The sequence below is a fragment of the Chrysemys picta genome, chromosome 2, assembly GCF_011386835.1.
Source record: "Chrysemys picta bellii isolate R12L10 chromosome 2, ASM1138683v2, whole genome shotgun sequence".
NCBI classification, from domain to species: Eukaryota; Metazoa; Chordata; order Testudines; family Emydidae; genus Chrysemys; species Chrysemys picta.
In genome coordinates, this window is record NC_088792.1 from 259,587,929 (window position 1) to 259,607,176 (window position 19,248).

The following is a 19,248-nucleotide window of genomic DNA, read 5'->3' on the forward strand; positions in this document are numbered from 1 at the left end:
TGGAAAGAGCTCCTACCACAAATTGAATGAGTACATTATACTAATACTATTAAATATGCAATAAGTTGCATAAACATATATTAAGTTCCCTGATAAGGAGTCTTCTAGAAGAGAAAGGGGGAAATGATTCCCAAACCTTAAATCTGAGCTCAGCAAATATTAATACCCCTCCCCCAGTGCAGAGTTTACAGAGCAAAATTAAGTGGGTTTTTTTGCACCGTTGAGTGGTATTTCCTTCTCGGCTGCCTGCCTGCCTCCAGGATTGCAGCACTATTAGTGTTCCCAGAGGTCCTGAACCCTTTTATTTTCTGCCCGCTGCCTGCCTGAAACAACATTAGCAGGCCCCAGAAGATTCTTCTCCTGTCAGTTACAGAGGGAGAAGAACTTGAAGCCTTCTGGTATGCATCAGGGCCAGTGCAGGCAGACAAGGAAAATTAACAGGCTCAGAAGCTCTGGGGATACGAACAGCAGAGCCATATGCACAGTGCACTAGGGAGGAGAGCTGATTCTATATTTTTTAAAAAGAGCTTTCCATAGTAGAAGAGCATAGTGTCAATGATAAGGGAAGAAGGGCAGGTAGAGATTTTCAAGGGAAGGGGTGAAGGGAAAGGAATTATTCCAGGTGTTGATTCACTTGCAGTTGCTATTTACACAGTTAGGTAATTTTTTTATTTTGGATTCTCATGTGTGTAATGGTGGTTATGGGAGGGGAAGGTTCTAGATTTTTCACTCTAATGCTCACAGGCTTTTTTCGTCACCAGCATGTTGACCTCCTGATGATCTGTCCACCTTTCCCGAAGTTATTACTTGTTAAGCTTAACCACTATAGCTGCATATGTCACTTTTAAACCAAAAAGATGACAGGTCCCTGTTCTGAGGTCCTTACAATCCAAACTGGACACAACAAGGCAAGGGATGACCATAAACAACAGTTGGGAAGGAGGTACCAGAGGCCAAGGGAGACAGGAGTGACCAATCTCAAGGTGCATGTATTGTTATGTTATGCATGCATGTTGTAAGATCCTCTTTTTAAAGAATACATGCTTTAAAATTGGAGGACAGTTAGGCAAGGCCAGGCTGGTGGTCAGTGATAATTTTTTAACTGAAAGCAGCAAATATTGAGGAGGCCTCTGTCAAGTCCAATTGTGTAGTGTACCATGTTGGAGAGGATGTTCCTGGCAAACCAAAGGGGTGGCACGAAAAAAGGCATACAGCTACTAGTAGGAAAAAACAACGAGCATCAAGATGAATTAGCACAGGGCATGTGGAGTGAATAAGAGATGATTAGAAACAGAATGCAGACATTAAAAACTGTGCAGGGTCTTGAGGCGGAAGAGCTTGAATATTGTACTTCTTAATATTGCTGTAATTGGTGCTTTAGAAATGCCAAAAACAGTGAATTATAGATATATATACACCGAAGGAGGTAGGAAGCTATTATGGGCATTCAAAGAGAGGATTTATACGGTTGGAGCAGCAGCAAATAATTTTGGTTGTAGTATGTTGGATGGACTTCAAAAATCAGAGATGAAAATAAGAGAGACCAGAAAAGAGAATGTTGCAATAGTCACAGTGAGAAACTGTTGGGGCACAGGCAAAGGTTCTGGCACTAGTGAAGAAGGGGCAAATTTTGGAGATATTTAAAAAATGTAATTCTAAAAGGCACCATTTTAATAATAATTTCAGTGGAAGATTCCTTTAGGCAACTCCTATATCCTGTGTACAGTAATATATGAAGAAATATATAAACTCATAAATTAAAAAAGCATAAGATGGAACTGTTCAAAAGTCTCGGAAGGATAAGGAGGAAGCCTTTTTTCCACCCTCAATGTTTTTAATGATGCCCTTTATTCATTAAACGATAATCTAATAGATCATTGCACTCTGAAATATATCAGAGATAAGGGTGCAATACTGTAACCATGGATGGATATTGAAAATATTATCCCTTATCTAAGAAAGTTAACTATTTTTGCATGTATTTTAACTATTCCACTACTGTTTAGGGAAAACAATACAAAATAATTTGGATCCAATTTTGGAGGGAAAAATCAGAATGCCCATTAGAAATTATTCTATTCTAGCTTCACTTGGAAAAAATAATTGCATCTTGTGGTTTGGCATAGTGTGTACCAAGGAATTAAAAGAAATAGTCCCTGATTCTGCAAAAATATTTTCTCGTACATTACTTTACACACTGTGAGTACTCCCACAGAATCAATAGGACTATTCACAATGCATAAAATTAAGTATGTACATAAGTTTTGCAGGATAGGATCTGAAAGTATGCTAGATTCTATAGAAGCAATTGCGTAATATTAGATAGTTGATTTAACATTTTCTATGTCATAAAGGGTAGTTAGTTATGTATTTTTAAAAGTCTCACAAAAGTCAGTCTTAGCAAAAGACAGCATGTACCGTAGTTCAAGAATTATAGTTTATTTCTGTCATCTGATACATCACTGAGCCATTGCACTTTCCACAGGACCTGTGTCCTGTATGCTGTATGTGAAGCTAAATATTTACATTTCTTTGGAAGAAGGTTAAACTTTCAAACAATGTTAATTTCATTTTAACACTAAAGATTGCAGCCACCATTTTTCTGCCTGGCCACACTGGTTTATATTCTGCTACTGATCCACACATAGGACACTACATGAAATCAGTGTGGAGTTCTATGTAAAAAAATTCAACCACAGTACATGACCCAGGTCTGTAATCCCCTATGGCAACTAGCTCTCCTATTTTACATATCTAGCTCCCTTGGCTTCAGGTTTGTCCACATTCTCTAGATAAACACCATAGTTTTTAAGACTCTTTCTTCACCGAAATGTATCCCTAATAAACTGTTCTGTTGCAATAAAGATTCCAACTTTTTAGCAATGGATAGGAAAGAAAAGCCTTTAGAATTTGAAATGGAAACATCTGGTGTCACTTGCAGACATGAAAAAAAACCAGATATTGGATTTCAGTGGAAATCAATTTTTATTTTTGTCTGCAAAGCACTATGCATGCCTAAGGCACCATATGAATAAATAATAATAAACAAATAGGGCAGTAAATGTACTCACTATCCCCATCAATGACTATACTAAGCATATAAAGAAAAACAATTGCATGCCAGCGTATTCTTACTCTCCAAACACGTTACACACACAGGACCTGATTCTCCAATCATTAACACAAACTTCACATATGTCAATGGAGTTATTCTTAATTTACCCTGGGGTTAAATGAGAGAAAAATCAGGCCAGACATCTCTGTTTGGTGCTGGTACCTGAACAGAAGCTGTTGCTGCTGATGGTCCTTGCTGAGCCTCCAGAAGAGCTGCGGGGGTTGAACTCTCTACTGTCCTCCTCTGAGAAGGGTGACTCGGAGGCTGGGGACACTTTCTGTTGTTGCTGTTGCTGTTGGGATACATAAGGCCGAAGGAGCAGGCGGGGGATGCGGCTGCGGGAGATCTCCTTCTCCTGCTGCAGTTTCTGCTCCTACTCAAAAACAAACAAGGTGGACATAACAAGATACGATCTACGTAAGTATCATTCCCTGCTGTGTAACTCCTAATCATCAACACCCTCCCAAATACCCCAGGAGTAAACTCCTATCCACAAGCTGCCCCCAAATGCCCCAGGACTAACCTCTTCCACACAACTCCCCCACAAATGCCCCAGTGTAACCTCTTCCACATAAGCACCCATCATCCTAAGTACCCCAGGAATAACCCATCCCAACTCACATTTGAGCTCTCCTCCTTACACATATATTGATGGAGATTCCTTTATGGGGAAGGCTCAGGGGGAGATGACAGATGCATCTGTCTCTTCAGAGACAACAGAGGGGGGACACGATAACAATTTTCAAATGCATAAAAGGTTGTTACGAAGAGGAGGGTGAAAAATTGTTCTCCTTAACCTCTGTGGATAGGACAAGAAGCAACAGGCTTAAATTGCAGCAAAGGAGATTTAGGTTGGGCAAAAACTGCCTAACTATCAAGGTAGTAATCACTGGAATAAATTGCCTAGAGAGGTTGTGGAATCTCCAACAGTGGAGGTTTTTAAGAACAGATTAGACAAACATCTGTCAGGAATGATCTACTTATTACTTAGTCCTCCCTTGAGCGCAGAGGACTGACCTAGATGACCTACTGAGGTCCCTTCCAGTCCTACACTTCTGCGATTCTATGACTCAGCCCATTTCACCCAGTGATGGTAGCAGTAATTTCTCCTCCTCCTGCTCTCTGCACAGCAGGTGTGGTGGAAGGTGGCCCCAAATGAATACCGCCTGTCTGGCCTTTGCTGATGGAATCATGGGCCCGGATACCATCTCTCCAGCGCTACTCCCGACTCAGGGCCCCCTAGCCGTCCCCTGCCAGCCCCGATCCCCCCTCCTCAGAGCCCCTGCCAGCGCCAACACCCTTGCCAGCACTGATTCCCCCCTCCTCAGAGCTCCTGCCAGCCCCAATGCTCCCACCAGCCCCAATCCCCCCTTCCTCAGAGCCCCCTGCTAGCTCTGACGACCCAGCCTCAGAGCCCCCCCACCCCTGCCAGCCCCGACCCCCCTCCTCAGAGCCCCACCGCCCCTGCCAGCTCTGATCTCCCCTCCCCGCAGCCTCCTGCCAGAACCAATCTCCCCTCCTCAGGGCCTCCTGCCAGCCCGGATCCCCCGTCCCTGCTCCTCAGAGCCCCATCGCTCCTGTCAGCCCTGATCTCCCCTCCCCGCAGCCTCCTGCCAGCCCCGATCCCCCGTCCCTGCTCCTCAGAGCCCCATCGCTCCTGTCAGCCCTGATCTCCACTCCCCGCAGCCTCCTGCCAGCCCCGATCCCCACTCCTCTGACCCCCCGCCCTGCCGGCCCCGATCCCCCATCACCCCTCCTCAGCCCCCCCGCCAACCCCGATCTCCCCCTCCTGTCAGACCCCCCGATCCAATCCCCGTCCCGCCTGCGCGTCTCCCCGCGCACCTGTATTCCTGTCACCCGCGGTCCGTCTCCCGGGACTCGCCACCTGCGGCCAAAGGGTTCCGGGGCCGCCTCGCCGGCCCTGCTCACCTTGCTGCCCTCGCGGAGCGGTCCCATCCCGCCTCAGTCGGGCGCGGCCCGGGGGCACCTGGCTGGGAGAGAGCGGACAGGAGACGCGCTGAGCAAGGGCTGCCGCAGGGACCCGCCGCTCTCCGCTCCGCCAGGAGTGCCGAGCCCAGCCCAGCCCAGCGCGCTGCTCCCCCGCCCCGACACGTGGTGCCGCCGCCGCCGCATCCAGGCTCTGCAGCCGCCTGACGGGCTGGCCCGCTCCCTGCTGCCTGGGGCGCTCCCGTGCAGCCTGTGGGCAGAGCTCGAGTCCTGCCCCGGCAGCTCCGCCTGTCACCGAGCCCGGGGAGCGACACCCCGGGCCGTGGGGCCCCGGCTCTGCCATTGCCGGCCAGGTGCAGCCTCCTGCCGCTCCGGCGCCTGGCAGCTCAGCGCCCCGCCGCCTCTGCGGACAGGCCAGCGCGGCCTCTGGGCTGGGAGAGGTCAGCGCCGACACCGGCAGCCTCCGGTGGGTGGTTGGCAGCAGGCGCCTCTGCCGGCAGTAGCTGCAGGCAAGGGAGGCCGGAGTTAGTTACAATTTCCCGTCCCCCCGTTTGCCGCTAGGAAGGAAGCTAAGGGGCAGGAGGGGGGAGTTGGCACTTCATCTTTAAGCAACACATTGAAAGGTACCTAAAATTGTTGTATTGTGTCTCTCCTCCAGGCTTCATGTCTGTTGCCCCAGGCCCCAGCTTTACTCAGCTGAGTGGGACTACTCGATTGAGTAACAGGTTTTCTAGGATCGGAGTGTCAGCCTTATGTTGATCTAGGCGGGGGAGGAAGCTCTGGAGCCTCTGCCTAGGGAGCTGTTTATTGGGGCTGGTCTGCTTACAGGATCAGTGCCCCTTACATTGTAAAATTCTTAGGGGAGGATTTTGTTTTCATAGACTGTGCCCAATACAATGGGACACCAATTCTGATTGGGATTTCTGGGTGCTGCTGTAATATAAATATTAAATAACAGTGAGTGTTTAAAAATAGCTGTTCAGAAATCAGCCCTTTTGTGGAGCTCTGGGAACCATGTAGGCAGAGTGAAAGGAGAGGTGCTTCTCAAAACCTGCAGGAGCAAACATTGTACCTTCTACTTTGCACCAATAGAAGTTGTCAGGCTAGTTGTTAAATACACAAACAATTAGATTACTAATTTATTAACCTAATAGTGGGATTAGATCCACATCTTCTCCATTGCTCCAAACTGTGCTCTGCCCATTAAAATCAAGCCAGCCCGTGCCTGACATTGCCAATATTCTCTTTCAGATCAGCCCTGTAAATCACAGATGTGAGGGGGTCATTATATTTATAAAGTCCTTTGAAATCCTTGGATGAAAGGTGCAGTATAGTTGGAAAATATTACACAAGTGTATTTATTGAAATATACATTCATAGGCAGCCAGGCAGAAACACATCAGGAAATGTCCCAGACATCCACCTCTTGCAGTGACACCAGAGTCCCCATTGAAAATGCAAGACTGCAACCTTACACCTAAACCACAGAAATAAAAATTCAGTCCTCCATCCCACTAGAAAATGTGTTCCTCTTGTGTGTTTCTCTAGTGAGCTGTACATGGCATGTGTGCATAGATATCCCATATGCGCCAGCAAAGCTGTTGCAGCAATAGAAACAGCAGATTAAGCTGTGCAGCATTGCCATCACCATAGCAACTCAGCTAAGGAAAAGATGATTTAATATTCAGTCACAGCCCTCTCCATAGCTTTCCATTTGGAGCTTGAATCAGTTGCCTGCCTGATGTTCTAAGGAACAAATTATATACAAAATGAAGTCTTCATGCTGCCTTAAGATTCCTAAGTATATATCCCCTTTTATCTCTTTGGGATCTTTTTGCATAAAAATTTCCAGGGTAACATTAAAGTGATGAAACAGTCATTAATGTTCTGGCAAACATTTTATTCCCAAAACTCCATATATATGGGAATAATTCCAAGGATTTAAAGTCATATCTTTGTTCAAATAATATTAACTGTCCATTAGATCATCATCATCATGAAGATGGGAGAGATTCCATAGGACTGGAAAAGGGCAAATATAGTGCCAATCTATAAAAAAGAGAAATAAGGACAATTTGGGGAATTACAGACCAGTCAATTTAACTTCAGTACCCAGAAAAGATAATGGAGCAAATAATTAAGCAATCAGTTTGCAAACACTTAGAAGATAATAAGGTAATAAGTAACAGGCAGCATGGATTTGTCAAGAACAAATCATATCAAACCAACCTAATAGCTTTCTTTGACAGGGTAACAAGTCTTGTGAATAGGGAAGAAGTGGTCCATTGGTATACCTTGACTTTAGTAAGACTTTTGATACTGTCTCACATGGCCTTGTCATAAACAAATTAGGGGAATACAACCTAGATGGAGCTACTGAAAGGAGGGTGCATAACTGGTTGAAAAAACGTTCACAGAGGGTAGTCAAGCTGGAAGGGCATATCAAGTATCCTGCAGGGATCAGTTCTGGGTCCTGTTCTGTTCAATATCTTCATCAATGATTTGGATGATGGCATAGAGCTGTGGTTCTCAACCTTTCCAGACTACTGTACCCCTTTCAGGAGTCTGATTTGTTTTGTGTACCCCACGTTTCACCTCGCTTAAAAACTACTTGCTTACAAAATCAGACATAAAAATACAAAAGTGTCACAGCACACTATTACTGAAAAATTGCTTACTTTCTCATTTGTCTAAATTACATTTTAGTTTGTACTGACTTCGCTAGTGCTTTTTATGTAGCCTGTTGTAAAACTAGGCAAATATCTAGATAAGCTGATGTACCCCCTGGAAGACTTCTGCATACCCCTTGCAGTACGCGTTCTCCTGGTTGAGAACCACTGGCATAGAGGGTACACTTATAAAGTTTGCAGACAATACCAACCTGGGAAGGATGGCAAGTGCTTTGGAGAACAGGATTAAAATTCAAAATGGTCTGGACAAACTGGAGAAATGATCTGAAGTAAATAGGATGAAATTCAATAAGGACAAATGCAAAGTACTCTACTTCGGAAGGAACAATCAGTTGCACACATACAAAATGGGAAATGACTGCCTAGGAAGGAGTACTGCAGAAAGGGATCTGGGGGTCATAGTAGATCACAAGCTAAATATGAATCAATAGTGTAACTCTGTTGTGAAAAAAGCAAACATCATTCTGGGATGTATTAGCAGGAGTGTTGTAAGCAAGACACAAGAAGTAATTCTTCTGTTCTGCTCTGCACTGATTAGGCCTCATCTGAAGCATTGTGTCCAGTTCTGGGTGCCACATTTCAGGAAAGATGTGGACTAATTGCAGAAAGTCCAGAGAAGAGCAACAAAAATGATTAAAGGTCTAGAAACCATGACCTATGAGGGAATATTGAAAAAGATTAGTGTGATTAGTCTGGAAAAGAGAAGACGGAGAGGGGACCTGATAACAGCTTTCAAATACATAAAAGGTTGTTACAAGGAGAAGGGGGGAAATTGTTCTCCTTAACCTCAGAGGATAGGCCAAGAAGCAATAGGCTTAAGTTGCAGCAAGGGCGGTTTAGGTTGGACATTAGAAAAAATTTCCTAACTGTCAGGGTAGTTAAGCACTGGAATAAATTGCCTAGGGAGGTTGTGGAATCTCCATCATTGGAGATTTTTAAGAGCAAGTTAGACAAACACCTGTCAGGGATGGTCTAGATAATACTTAGTCCTGCCATGAGTGCAGGGGACTGGACTAGATAATCTCTTATAGACTCATAGATTTTAAGGTCAGAAGGGACCATTATGATCATCTAGTCTGACCTCCCGCATGATGCAGGCTACAAAGCCGTCCCAACCCCTTTCCCTTGACTCTGCTGTTGAAGTCCCCAAATCCTGTGGTTTAGAGACTTCAAGTAGCAGAGAATCCTCCAGCTAGTGACCCCTGCCCCATGCTGCGGAGGAAGGCGAAAAACCTCCAGGGCCTCTGCCAATCTACCCTGGAGGAAAATTCCTTCCCGACCCCAAATATGGCGAACAGTAGAACCCCGAGCATGTAGGCAAGATTCTCTAGCCAGACCCTCATTGGCCATTGATACTATTTACCAGCGATGGCACGCTGTTCATTTGACTACAATCATGTTATCCCATTAAACCATTCCCTCCATAAACTTATCTAGCTTAATCTTAAAACCAGACAGGTCCTTCGCCCCCACCGTTTCCCTCGGAAGGCTGTTCCAATATTTCACCCCTCTGACGGTCAGAAACCTTCATCTAATTTCAAGCCTAAACTTCCCCATGGCCAGTTTATATCCATTCGTTCTCGTGTCCACATTAGTACTGAGCTGAAATAATTCCTCTCCCTCCCTGGTATTTATTCCTCTGATATATTTAAAGAGAGCAATCATATCCCCCCCTCAGCCTTCGTTTGGTTAGGCTAAACAACCCGAGCTCCTCGAGTCTCCTTTCATACGACAGGTTTTCCATTCCTCTGATCATCCTAGTGGCCCTTCTCTGTACCTGTTCCAGTTTGAGTTCATCTTTTTTAAACATGGGAGACCAGAACTGCACACAGTACTCCAAATGAGGTCTCACCAGTGCCTTGTACAACGGAAGCAGCACCTCCTTATCCCTTGAGAAGTTCCAGTCCTACGATTCTATGATTATTTCCAGATCCTCTGTTGAATTATTTTGCTTTTTCTCCCTCGTTTGATAATTTTAACCAATTTAGTTTGTTTTCCTGACCAAAGAAACATTTTAAAACAAATCACTTTTAAAAATATTGACATACTATTGCTACAAATACCACTTTTGATAACTGTAACTGAGATGAGACAAAAAAATCTTTTTTCTGCTTGTTTGCTTTGTGTATTTGAATACACTTTGTGTAATAGGCCCCATACAGCAACAGAGAGAAATCTCTGCAGGTTCATGGTCAGTTTCACTATTTTCTCTGTAGTACAGTAGAACCTCAGAGTTATGAATATCTCAGTAATGGAAGTTGTTCGTATGAACTGTTCAGAAAAACCTCAGCCATATTATGGAAACCTTCATGGTGCTTCCCATGAAGTTCATTTTAATAGCCCCTCTCTCCATCCATTTGCACATTGGTCCTGCAGATGCTTTTTTCCAAGTATTCCAACTTACTGATCCAGAATGTAATTAATTTGCCCTACAACTCTGTGAACTGTTTAGCACTTGTCAGCAAAATGCAAAACTCTTTTATGCTGCTTATGAGCCAAATTTACTTTTGGATGAGCATCTCCCACAGGAGTTGTGTAGCATAAGCAGGATTTGGTCCTGTCATCCTGACAATGAATTATGAAGCAGCTTTCTTTTGCCGGCTTCAGGCCTATGACACTTAAATTTTCTTTTTCCACAAATATGACATAGACCATAACATGAAAAAGAACTACTCAAATGGTGCTGAAATTCATTTTTCAAAACTAGGAAAGGGATGGAAATGAGAAGGATTATGAAAGCACAAAATACAAGTGATCTTAAAACCAAGAAAAAACATTTTAGATTATTTATGAATACTAAGAATAAGTTTGTGATCTTAAACGTTTACTTGAAAGTTTGGGGGTCAATGTGTAGATGATAAGCTACAGTGCAAATCGTGCAAGAAATGTAAAATAAAAAGTTATTCATTAACTATTCTAATAACACTATGGGACAGGATGATTTTAAAATAATCAACAAGATCAAACCTTGGAGAAAGAGAAGACTATAAGCACCTCTGTATTAAAAATATTGGAAAGAAAATATTTTGAATGAAGGCTAGAGATGGGAAATCAATATAAAATGCAGTTGGGTAACTTATCAATAGAGGGCAACAGAAGATTCTATGCACATACACAAAAATGTATGAATGATCTTTTGTGGTTCCTAATTTTGATAGATGGAGATCAGGCTCTTTTCCTAACCTGCTCTATAAATATCATCCAAGCTATGTATAACCCAGTTGCTTTTCTAATTGACTTTATTAAAGAAAGCAGCAATAAGATGGTAAAGATCAACTCAAACCTTCTCCCTAGGCTTGGCTACTCCTAGAAATCTTCCCTCAAGACTGCGCAGCCCACAACCTTGATCCAGTCTTCCCAAAGAGCCACTCCCTGCACCTCTCTATATCCAGGTTGGATAACAACTAAGCAGAACCCACTGAACCATTTCCCAGAAGACTCAACATCTCCTAAAAGGGTGCGTTGTTTCAGGCAAACATTGACAGTCTGTTACAATATGTCTGTGTTCTTTTCTTCGGATAACTACGATTGTAGAGGCACTAAACCTAATAGGAATTCATAAGGATTTTAATATGCATGATATGCTGTCAGGATGAAGTGTTCATTTGGATATGGTAATTATTGAAAATGTAATCCACAAGGAGCCAGGATAGAGGCGACATATGGGAGATTTTCTGGTTGTGCTCCCCCCCCCCCAGCCCAGGCAGGTTGGGTGGCCCGCTGAGATGAGTCAGGGGGTGGAGATGGCACTCTCTCCTCATCCCCGCTGCGTGGCACTGGTCCAACCGAACCCTGCTGCCCTGCCATGCGGAGCTGGCCCGACTGAGCTCCGCTGGCCCGACTGAGCTCCGCTGGCCCGCTGCATGGCATCGCCACTTGCCCCCTCCGAACGTTCCTCTTCCCCTTTAGTGGGGTGCACCCCACAGTTTGAAAACCTCTGTGAGGTGGTCACGTGCCCCCCCAGAACTTTAAAATTGTGCCCCTTCCCATTATCAAGAGTTACATGTCGCCTCTGAATCAAGATCATCACTTTTTATTTTTATCCTTCATCATTCATTTCATTGCTGGATGTTAAGGAGAAGGGAAATGAAAGACAATGGGCCAGATCTTGTAAGTAGAACTATGAGTCTGATTGAATTCAGCGGAAGTTTTGCATATAAAGAATAACCCTCAAACACTCATGTAAGTAGCTTTAACCACATGAGTAGTCCTTAATGAGTCTTACTCTCACATGCCTAAGTCTTAACATTATCAGCCCCAGCTTATTCATAATCAAACCCCAAACTTATTTAGAGGAGCCTGGAACAATAATTTGCATTGTCATTATTTAGGAGGACACAATTTTAATAAAAGGACACAGGATTTATCTTCCACCATAATGGCCTGAATCTATGTACAAGGGGGTGGGAATGGCTCCAAGTACTATTAGTTATGAAAAACTAATACAATAAAACAGTAAAAATTTTCCTTCTTTAAAAAAAAATAAAAAATGCCAGTGGGCAAACTAAGTACTATATTATGTAACTACACTAAATAATCATTATTTACAGCAGACTTGCAGAGAAGCAGATGGACACTGCAAGGGCTGGGCCCGCTCTGCTCTTTGGTGGGCTCGGGGGACAAAAGCACCTAGCATGCAGATGTGCCCCAGCAGATCCTGCTGGCCAAAAGAATTCAATCTAAGACATATGGGATGCATGTGCAACAAGAGTGCAATCCATGTAGACAATCACTCGAAGAAGAAAAACATCATATATTTTTGCAAAGTCATGTAATTTTTTGTAAGAAGAAAACAAAAAATAAAAATGTCAAAATTGGGATTTACTAATCTTGCAAGTGTCTTTTTATCATAAAAACATGGGAAATAAAATAACAAAGCAAGAACAATGTTAAAAAGTTACTTTCTTAAAAATATTTTTCATATCTTGCAGACAGCTTTTTAGCTTAATTATAGTACTAAATTAAGCCCTTTGGGATTACTTATGATAGTAAAATTAACAACATGTGTACATGTTTGTAGGATTGGGATCTTAAATTGAACAAAGATAAATGGATAATATATCGGTTTTCATGTACAAATCAATGCATGTGAATATTTCAGTTAACATATCTGTGGCTTCAGAATTTTAAATCATTAGCACTAAACAAGAACAAGAATCTTTCCAAACTCTTATCTTATTTATTCCATATATAGTACAATGTTTATATTTTGGTCATAATTTTATGGGCCTGCTCTAGGGTTGCCAACATTCTAATTGCACAAAACTGAACACCCCTGCTCCTTCCCTTCCCGGAGGCCCCACCGCCCGCTCACTTCATCCCCCCTCCCTCCGTCACTCGCTCTCCCCCCACTCTCACTCACTTTGGCCAGGCTGGGGTAGCGGGTTGGGGTGCAGGAGAGGGCTCCAGGCTGGGACAGGCGGTTGGAGTGTGTGTGGGGGGGTATGGGCTCTGCGCTAGGGGTGTGGGCCTTGGGTGGTGCCAGAAATGAGGGGTTCGGGAGAGGGCTCCAGGCAGAGGGTTTGGGTCCGGGGGGGTGAGGGCTCTGGCTGGGGGTGCAGGCTCTGGGGTGGAGCCGGGGATGAGGGGTTTGGGGTGCAGGAGGGGGCTCAGAGCTGGGGCAGGGGTTGGGGTGCGGGAGGAGGTGCAGGGTCCCGGTGGCACTTACCCTGGCTCCCAGGAAGTGGCCGCCAGGTCCCTGCGCCCCCTAGGGTGGCCCGGGGGGTTCTGCACGCTGCCCTCGCGCTTGCAGGCGCCACCCCCACAGCTCCCATTGGTTGTGGTTCCCGGCCAATGGGAGCTGCTTAGCTGGCACTCAGGATGGGGGCAGTGCACAGAGCCTCCCTGGCCACCCATGTGCTTAGGGGCCGGCCGGTTCCGGGAACCTCACGTTACCAGGGCAGGCAGGGAGCCTGCCTTAGTCCCAGGCCTCCGCTGCACCGCTGACTGGACTTTTAATGGCCCGGTCAGCGGTGCTGACCGGAGCCACCAGGGTCCCTTTTTGACCGGGTGTTCTGGTCGAAAAACGGATGCCTGGCAACCTTAGCCTGCTCCTACTTCTACTGAGTTGTACAGAGGATCAGCCTATACAAGCACAGGATCTTATTACCTTTCACTTATGATCTTCCTGCCTTTCTTCCCTCCTATTCTGTGTTACAATCAATTATCTAGTTAGGCCTTGATCCTACAATTGCTTCTACATAGGCAGACTCAGTGTAGATCCAGAATTGGAGCCTTAGACTGTAAATTCTTTGGGGCAAGGCCACTTTATTGATTTGTATGATCTAGTACAACGTGGCCCTGTTTGGGGCCTTGGGGGAATGCTACTGTAATAGAAATAATGAATGATAAACTCCCATTGACTTAAATAGGAACAGGATTGTTCGTTTCTGTCATTTTGGATGTAAATTTTCACAGTAATCAAATAGACTGCAACAGTCCGCAATAAGTCTTGGGGAGCTTTTAAATCATCACTTCTACTGAATAAAAGTAACAGGAAAATGTGGCATTTAAGCAGTTTTATGAATATGTTTTGGTTTAGGACAGCTATATCAGCTGCTTAAGAACATTATTCATGTAAATGAGCTTGCTATGAAATGCATTGTTACTCTACCCAGTTTCTTTTCAACAAGATAACTACATGTTCTGTCTATCTTGGGCACTTACAAGGCACCTATCATTTAACTATTTAGGTGCCTGCACATTCAAATGATCAGAATAACATGCTTTTTATACATTTCAGTAGCATTGCAGCAAAATTGCTTTGATACATAAGCTTTAATCGTTTAAGATTTTTTTTTTTAAAAAAGGACAAATATTGCACCATTTCCAGTAGACGATATATGTTTATAGGCTGATGTCCGAGAGTTTGAAAATAAGCACCATTGTTGTGCTGTATATACAGATTTTAATGTGTTCAGGAATCCCTACAAGGAGAACATGAAACCATTAATCATTTTACACTTAATTTTATAAAATAAACATGAAAGGAAAGAATTAACTGTATTAAACAATTCTACTTTGTCTCAAAGTTGTTTATATTATTAGTCTGGGATTTTATTTATGTCTATCCTACATGCTGTGTAAAACACAGACAAAACAAGTATCAGCATGGAAATATTAACATTTCCCACTAATCTTAGAAGGGCAAAGGTGTTAAAATTATTGATTTATATTCTGGTTTATGTAGTTGAAAGAGACAGATCGAGTCTGAGATGACTTGTGTTGTACATACCAATGAAGAAATACATCAGCTTCATTTAAGTTACTGCTAATACTCAACTACATTTCAGTGAAGTTACATTACTGCCAGAACAAGGTATTGATCTGTAGGCCTGTACTAAGGCAAAATGCCTACTGGCGCCAGCTCAAATTTGGCTCCAGCAGCATCTGTGGCATATAGCCCACGGGAGTAGCAAAGCTTGTCTGGGCACATAGCCCACAGGAATTGCCTTGGCTCTATAGCTGCACATGCCTGCACCCAATCCCTTTGCTCAGTGCATACACGTTATCAGACCAAATGCCTCCTAGCACTTGAGGATGGAGATTATGGAGGATACAGTCCCCTTGCAATTCTCACACACGCCCTGTGTATTAAAAAAAAGTTATGGGGACCCAGTCCTGGTTCTCCCTCTTGCTCCCCCACCCAAGGAATAGATACAGTGTTAGAGCTGGATAAAGCAGGGACAGAAAGGGCCTGGAAATGTTTAGGGCTCTGCACTGGGGCAGTGAGAAAGCTCATTTAAACAAGTTCTGTGCTCCCTTCTTCTAGCAGTGCTGCATCCACATGGCCATGGATCTTTTCTCTCCCTCTTGAGCATCGCGTCTACTGGTGCAGCTAGCTTTAGGCAGCCATAAAGGACATGTGTATCTCTTACTGCAGCATAAAGTGGGTTCACTGACTTCATTGGGAGTTTTACTTGAGTAAGTATTAGAGGATTAGACCCCCAATTTGTTAAGGGTTTGTAATAGAACTTTGTCCTGCATTCCTTACTTGTACATAACTCCCACAATAATCAATAGGCCAGATTCTGCTCTAAAGATATTCAATTCCCCATTGAAGCCAAGGTAAGTTTTGCTGTAGGTGAGGTCTGCAGAATCAATTATTAGGAAACTATTCTAGATTATTAAGTGGAATTATTGGCACACACTATACTGCAGTGGTGGGCAACCTGTGGCCCGCGAGCCGCACGTAGCCTGTCTGGGTAATCTGCTGGTGGGCCGCGAGACAGTTTGTTTACATTGACCGTCTGCAGGCATGGTCGCCCGCAGCTCCCAGTGGCCGCGGTTCGCCGTTCCCGGCCAATGGAAGCTGCGGGCGGCCGTGCCTGCAGACGGTCAGTGTAAACAATCTGTCTTGCAGCCCACCAGTGGATTACCCTGATAGGCCCCGTGCAGCCCATTGGCCGCAGGATGCCCACCACTTCTATACTGTGTCTTCACTGTTTGGCAATGTGAACCCCAACGATTTGAAAGAAATAAAGAACACCTCAGTTTCAGAACAAATGTTAGTAATTACAATTATTTTAAAAATCACTTTTATGTAGAATTTCTGATTTCCTTATGTTTTAGTGTATCTGTTCAGAACTCAATCCTAGCCATGTGTAGTCAAAACTCTCATTGACATCAGCTGGAGTTTCAGGGGGAGAGAGTATACAGATTTGGCTGCTTAATGTCAGATACTAACTATTCTATTTTTCTGTTGTAAAACTGTCTTCTTTGTATCCTTTTTATTGTTCCACTTTTCAATTTAAATTTTAATAGTTTTTTGGAAGTTTTTAAAACATGAATGTTTGCATCTAGCAAGTCAGTGCTGATTGGATTGTATCATTGCTCACTGTGGACCTGATCCTGCATTCATTGTAACCTAAAGCTCCACATGAACCCATTTGAAGCCAGCAGAACTTGTGGGTATTCAGGGAATGCAGATCATTCCATCAATAACATAAAGAGCCAAAATCTATGGGCCTGACTCAAGCGGAATTCCCATTGACTGCAACAGTAGTTTTGCCTGAGTCAGGACTGCCCGATTAGGCCCAAACTCAGTATTAAAATTACAACTGGTATGTATTGCAGTACAAGAGGATATTTTTTATTTTTGAAAATCTTGTGCAATATACAAATATAAAACATTTTACTTTTATATAGTACCAATGGGGTTAAAGGACGCATACTTGTAGCATAGACCCGAGAGAGAACTTGTGACAAAATGAATTACTAGCTTGTTGAAATCTAAAGTAAGCAAATACCATAAGTTGTTCCAGAGCAATTATATTAGTTTCACTGTAAATGTAACATCAAATAGTGCACAGAGTGTGTGTATATTTTCTTCACCAATCCTTTTAAATGTTACATACATCAGGGGTTCTCAACCTTTTTCTTTCTGAGTCCCCCCAACATGCTATAAAAACTCCATGATCCACCTGTGCCACAACAACTGTTTTTCTGCATATAAAAAACAGGGCCGGCATTAAGGGGTAGCAAGCAGGGGCAGCTCCAGGCACCAGCGCAGCAAGCACGTGCCTGGGGCGGCAAGCCGTGGGGGGCGGCGTGCCAGTCGCTGTGAGGGCGGCAGTCAGGCTGCCTTCGGCGGCATGCCTGTGGGAGGTCCGCCGGTCCCATGGCTTCAGCGGCAATTTGGCGGCGGGCACACCGAAGGAGCAGGACCGGCAGATCACCCGCAGAAACGCCGCTGATCCGCCGAAGGCTGCCTGACTGCCATGCTTGGGGCAGCAAAAATCATAGAGCCGCCCCTGGTAGCAAGGAGGGCAATTGCCTAGGGCCCCAAGCTACAGTGGCCCCCCGCATGGCTAAGCTCCTCAGGCTTCAGCTTCAAGCCCAGATGGTGGGACTTGGGGAGGTGGAGCTTTGGCTTTCTGTCCTGGGCCCCCCTGAAAACTGCTTGTGGCCCACCAGACGGCCTCGGACCCCTGGTTAAGAACTGCTGACATACATGAAGAAAGTTAATGGTCATCTAGTTAATAATCATTGGAATTTCATTTATTCATATGAATATTTTACACAAGTGCTATGCCTTGCAGTAAGAATTTTTAGGTGGTTGATTTTATCACATAGGAAAATTTTATCTGAAACATGAGACCTGTTTTCTGCCACTTACTGTGAACACTTATCACCCATTTAGGTACTTTAAAATTTAACTTTCATTGTAGTATAAACATGAATTAACTCATCTCCCATTGTACAGTTACATGCACATACAATCTATGAGAATTATTTTCGAAATACTACGGCATGCACCATCTACTATATGTGATGTTACAATTTATAAAGAAGAAAAAATAAGTAAAAGATCAACTTTTATTTCATGCCCAGTACATTATAATTTTTATAACAATGTCAATGGACCTTTAAGGATGTCTCCAAAAGAATTTAGTTATAAAGTCAGGTGACAAAAAAATTATAATTTTTTGTATCGGGAGAAATATATGTCTCTGCCGCAGAAACAAGGGCTTCTGCTGTTCTCTTGCTAAAAGATAGTATGCTTGGTCTGCTTGGCAGAGAAAAAGATAGGTTGACCACAAGTCTAGGATCATATATGTCTGGCTCAGGGCCCTCACTGCAAATTCGCATCAGATTCTCAAGCACTTTTTCAAACATTCTGTTTCTGTAACATGATTTTGTCCTCTTGAGAAATAAGAACCCTTTCTTCAGAACAGCAATTGAAACCGGAAATGACTGGATAATATAAATCATATGATAAAGATTAGGCAATTTATCTTTGCAGTTTGACAGCACACATTGACAAAGATTTTGCCTTGAGAGTTGAGTTAGACTTTTCAGTCTAAAACTTCTGAATAAATCCCAAATGGCCAACTGGGAATCATCAACGTTATATAATTTTAACACTATTTCAAATATAGTTAAATAAATCTTTCAAGCTCTTTAACCCCATGTTCTTCTAGAGCTTGTTTCTTGGCTGGCCAAATGTTTATGTCCAGCAATTTCACACAGTGACAAATCTTTATGTAAGTCTCCAAAGCTGTTTCTCACAGTTTGCTAGGTCATCAGTGTAAGTGAGACCTAAAATTCTTAAGCACATTACTATCACCATATAGTCTGATCCCATTGCAAGTTACTGACTTTGGGTTTTTTTCTGCGTCAGCTAACAAGTCATTCAGTGCAACATACAAAGTTCCATTCTTTATTCTTTCTAGAGTATGGTAGAATTTCTCCAGCAGTGATATGACATAGAACAAATCAACACAATCTTTCTGAAGAGACAATGCCAGCTTTGAGAATGGATTTCTATTATTAGTAAATGATGCAGCACAAACTTCAAGGTTGTCAGAGTTCTCAAATAGCCATAGGGTCTTGTTTTATCAACAAGAGTTATTTTCTCACTGACCATGCTTTCAAGATGTGGCACTACCATAGGAAATAACTGAATAAAAGGCTTTACTTGCCCTATTTTTGTGCTGTACCCAATGGGTTTCATTTGCTTTCTCAGACTGGGTTATAGTTTCCTCCATAATCTCT

The 19,248-nt window shown here is 43.5% G+C and overlaps 1 protein-coding gene and 1 long non-coding RNA gene across 12 annotated transcripts in view; one reads left to right on the top strand and one right to left on the bottom strand.

Moving 5' to 3' along the window:
* SYBU (syntabulin) overlaps nt 1–19,248 on the bottom strand; it is a 93,064-nt gene that overhangs the window by 54,674 nt on the left and 19,142 nt on the right. For 3 of the 11 annotated variants that reach the window (XM_065586029.1, XM_065586034.1, XM_065586031.1), the window contains exons 2-3: nt 4,958–5,106; nt 3,278–3,488 (exon numbers count right to left, since the gene is read on the bottom strand). In XM_065586029.1, coding sequence (XP_065442101.1) covers nt 3,278–3,488; nt 4,958–5,071 — 325 coding nt within the window. In that variant the 5' untranslated portion in view covers nt 5,072–5,106. Of the gene's footprint in view, nt 1–3,277; nt 3,489–3,736; nt 4,307–4,957; nt 5,306–5,689; nt 5,996–19,248 lie in introns of those variants that run through there. The other 8 variants (XM_008168288.4, XM_065586033.1, XM_065586030.1 and 5 more) reach the window with 7 other exon arrangements.
* Nucleotides 5,479–12,276, top strand: LOC122172533 (uncharacterized). Its single transcript, XR_006172931.2, has 3 exons — nt 5,479–5,685; nt 6,314–6,385; nt 11,047–12,276. It is a non-coding gene; the product is annotated as an uncharacterized LOC122172533 (long non-coding RNA).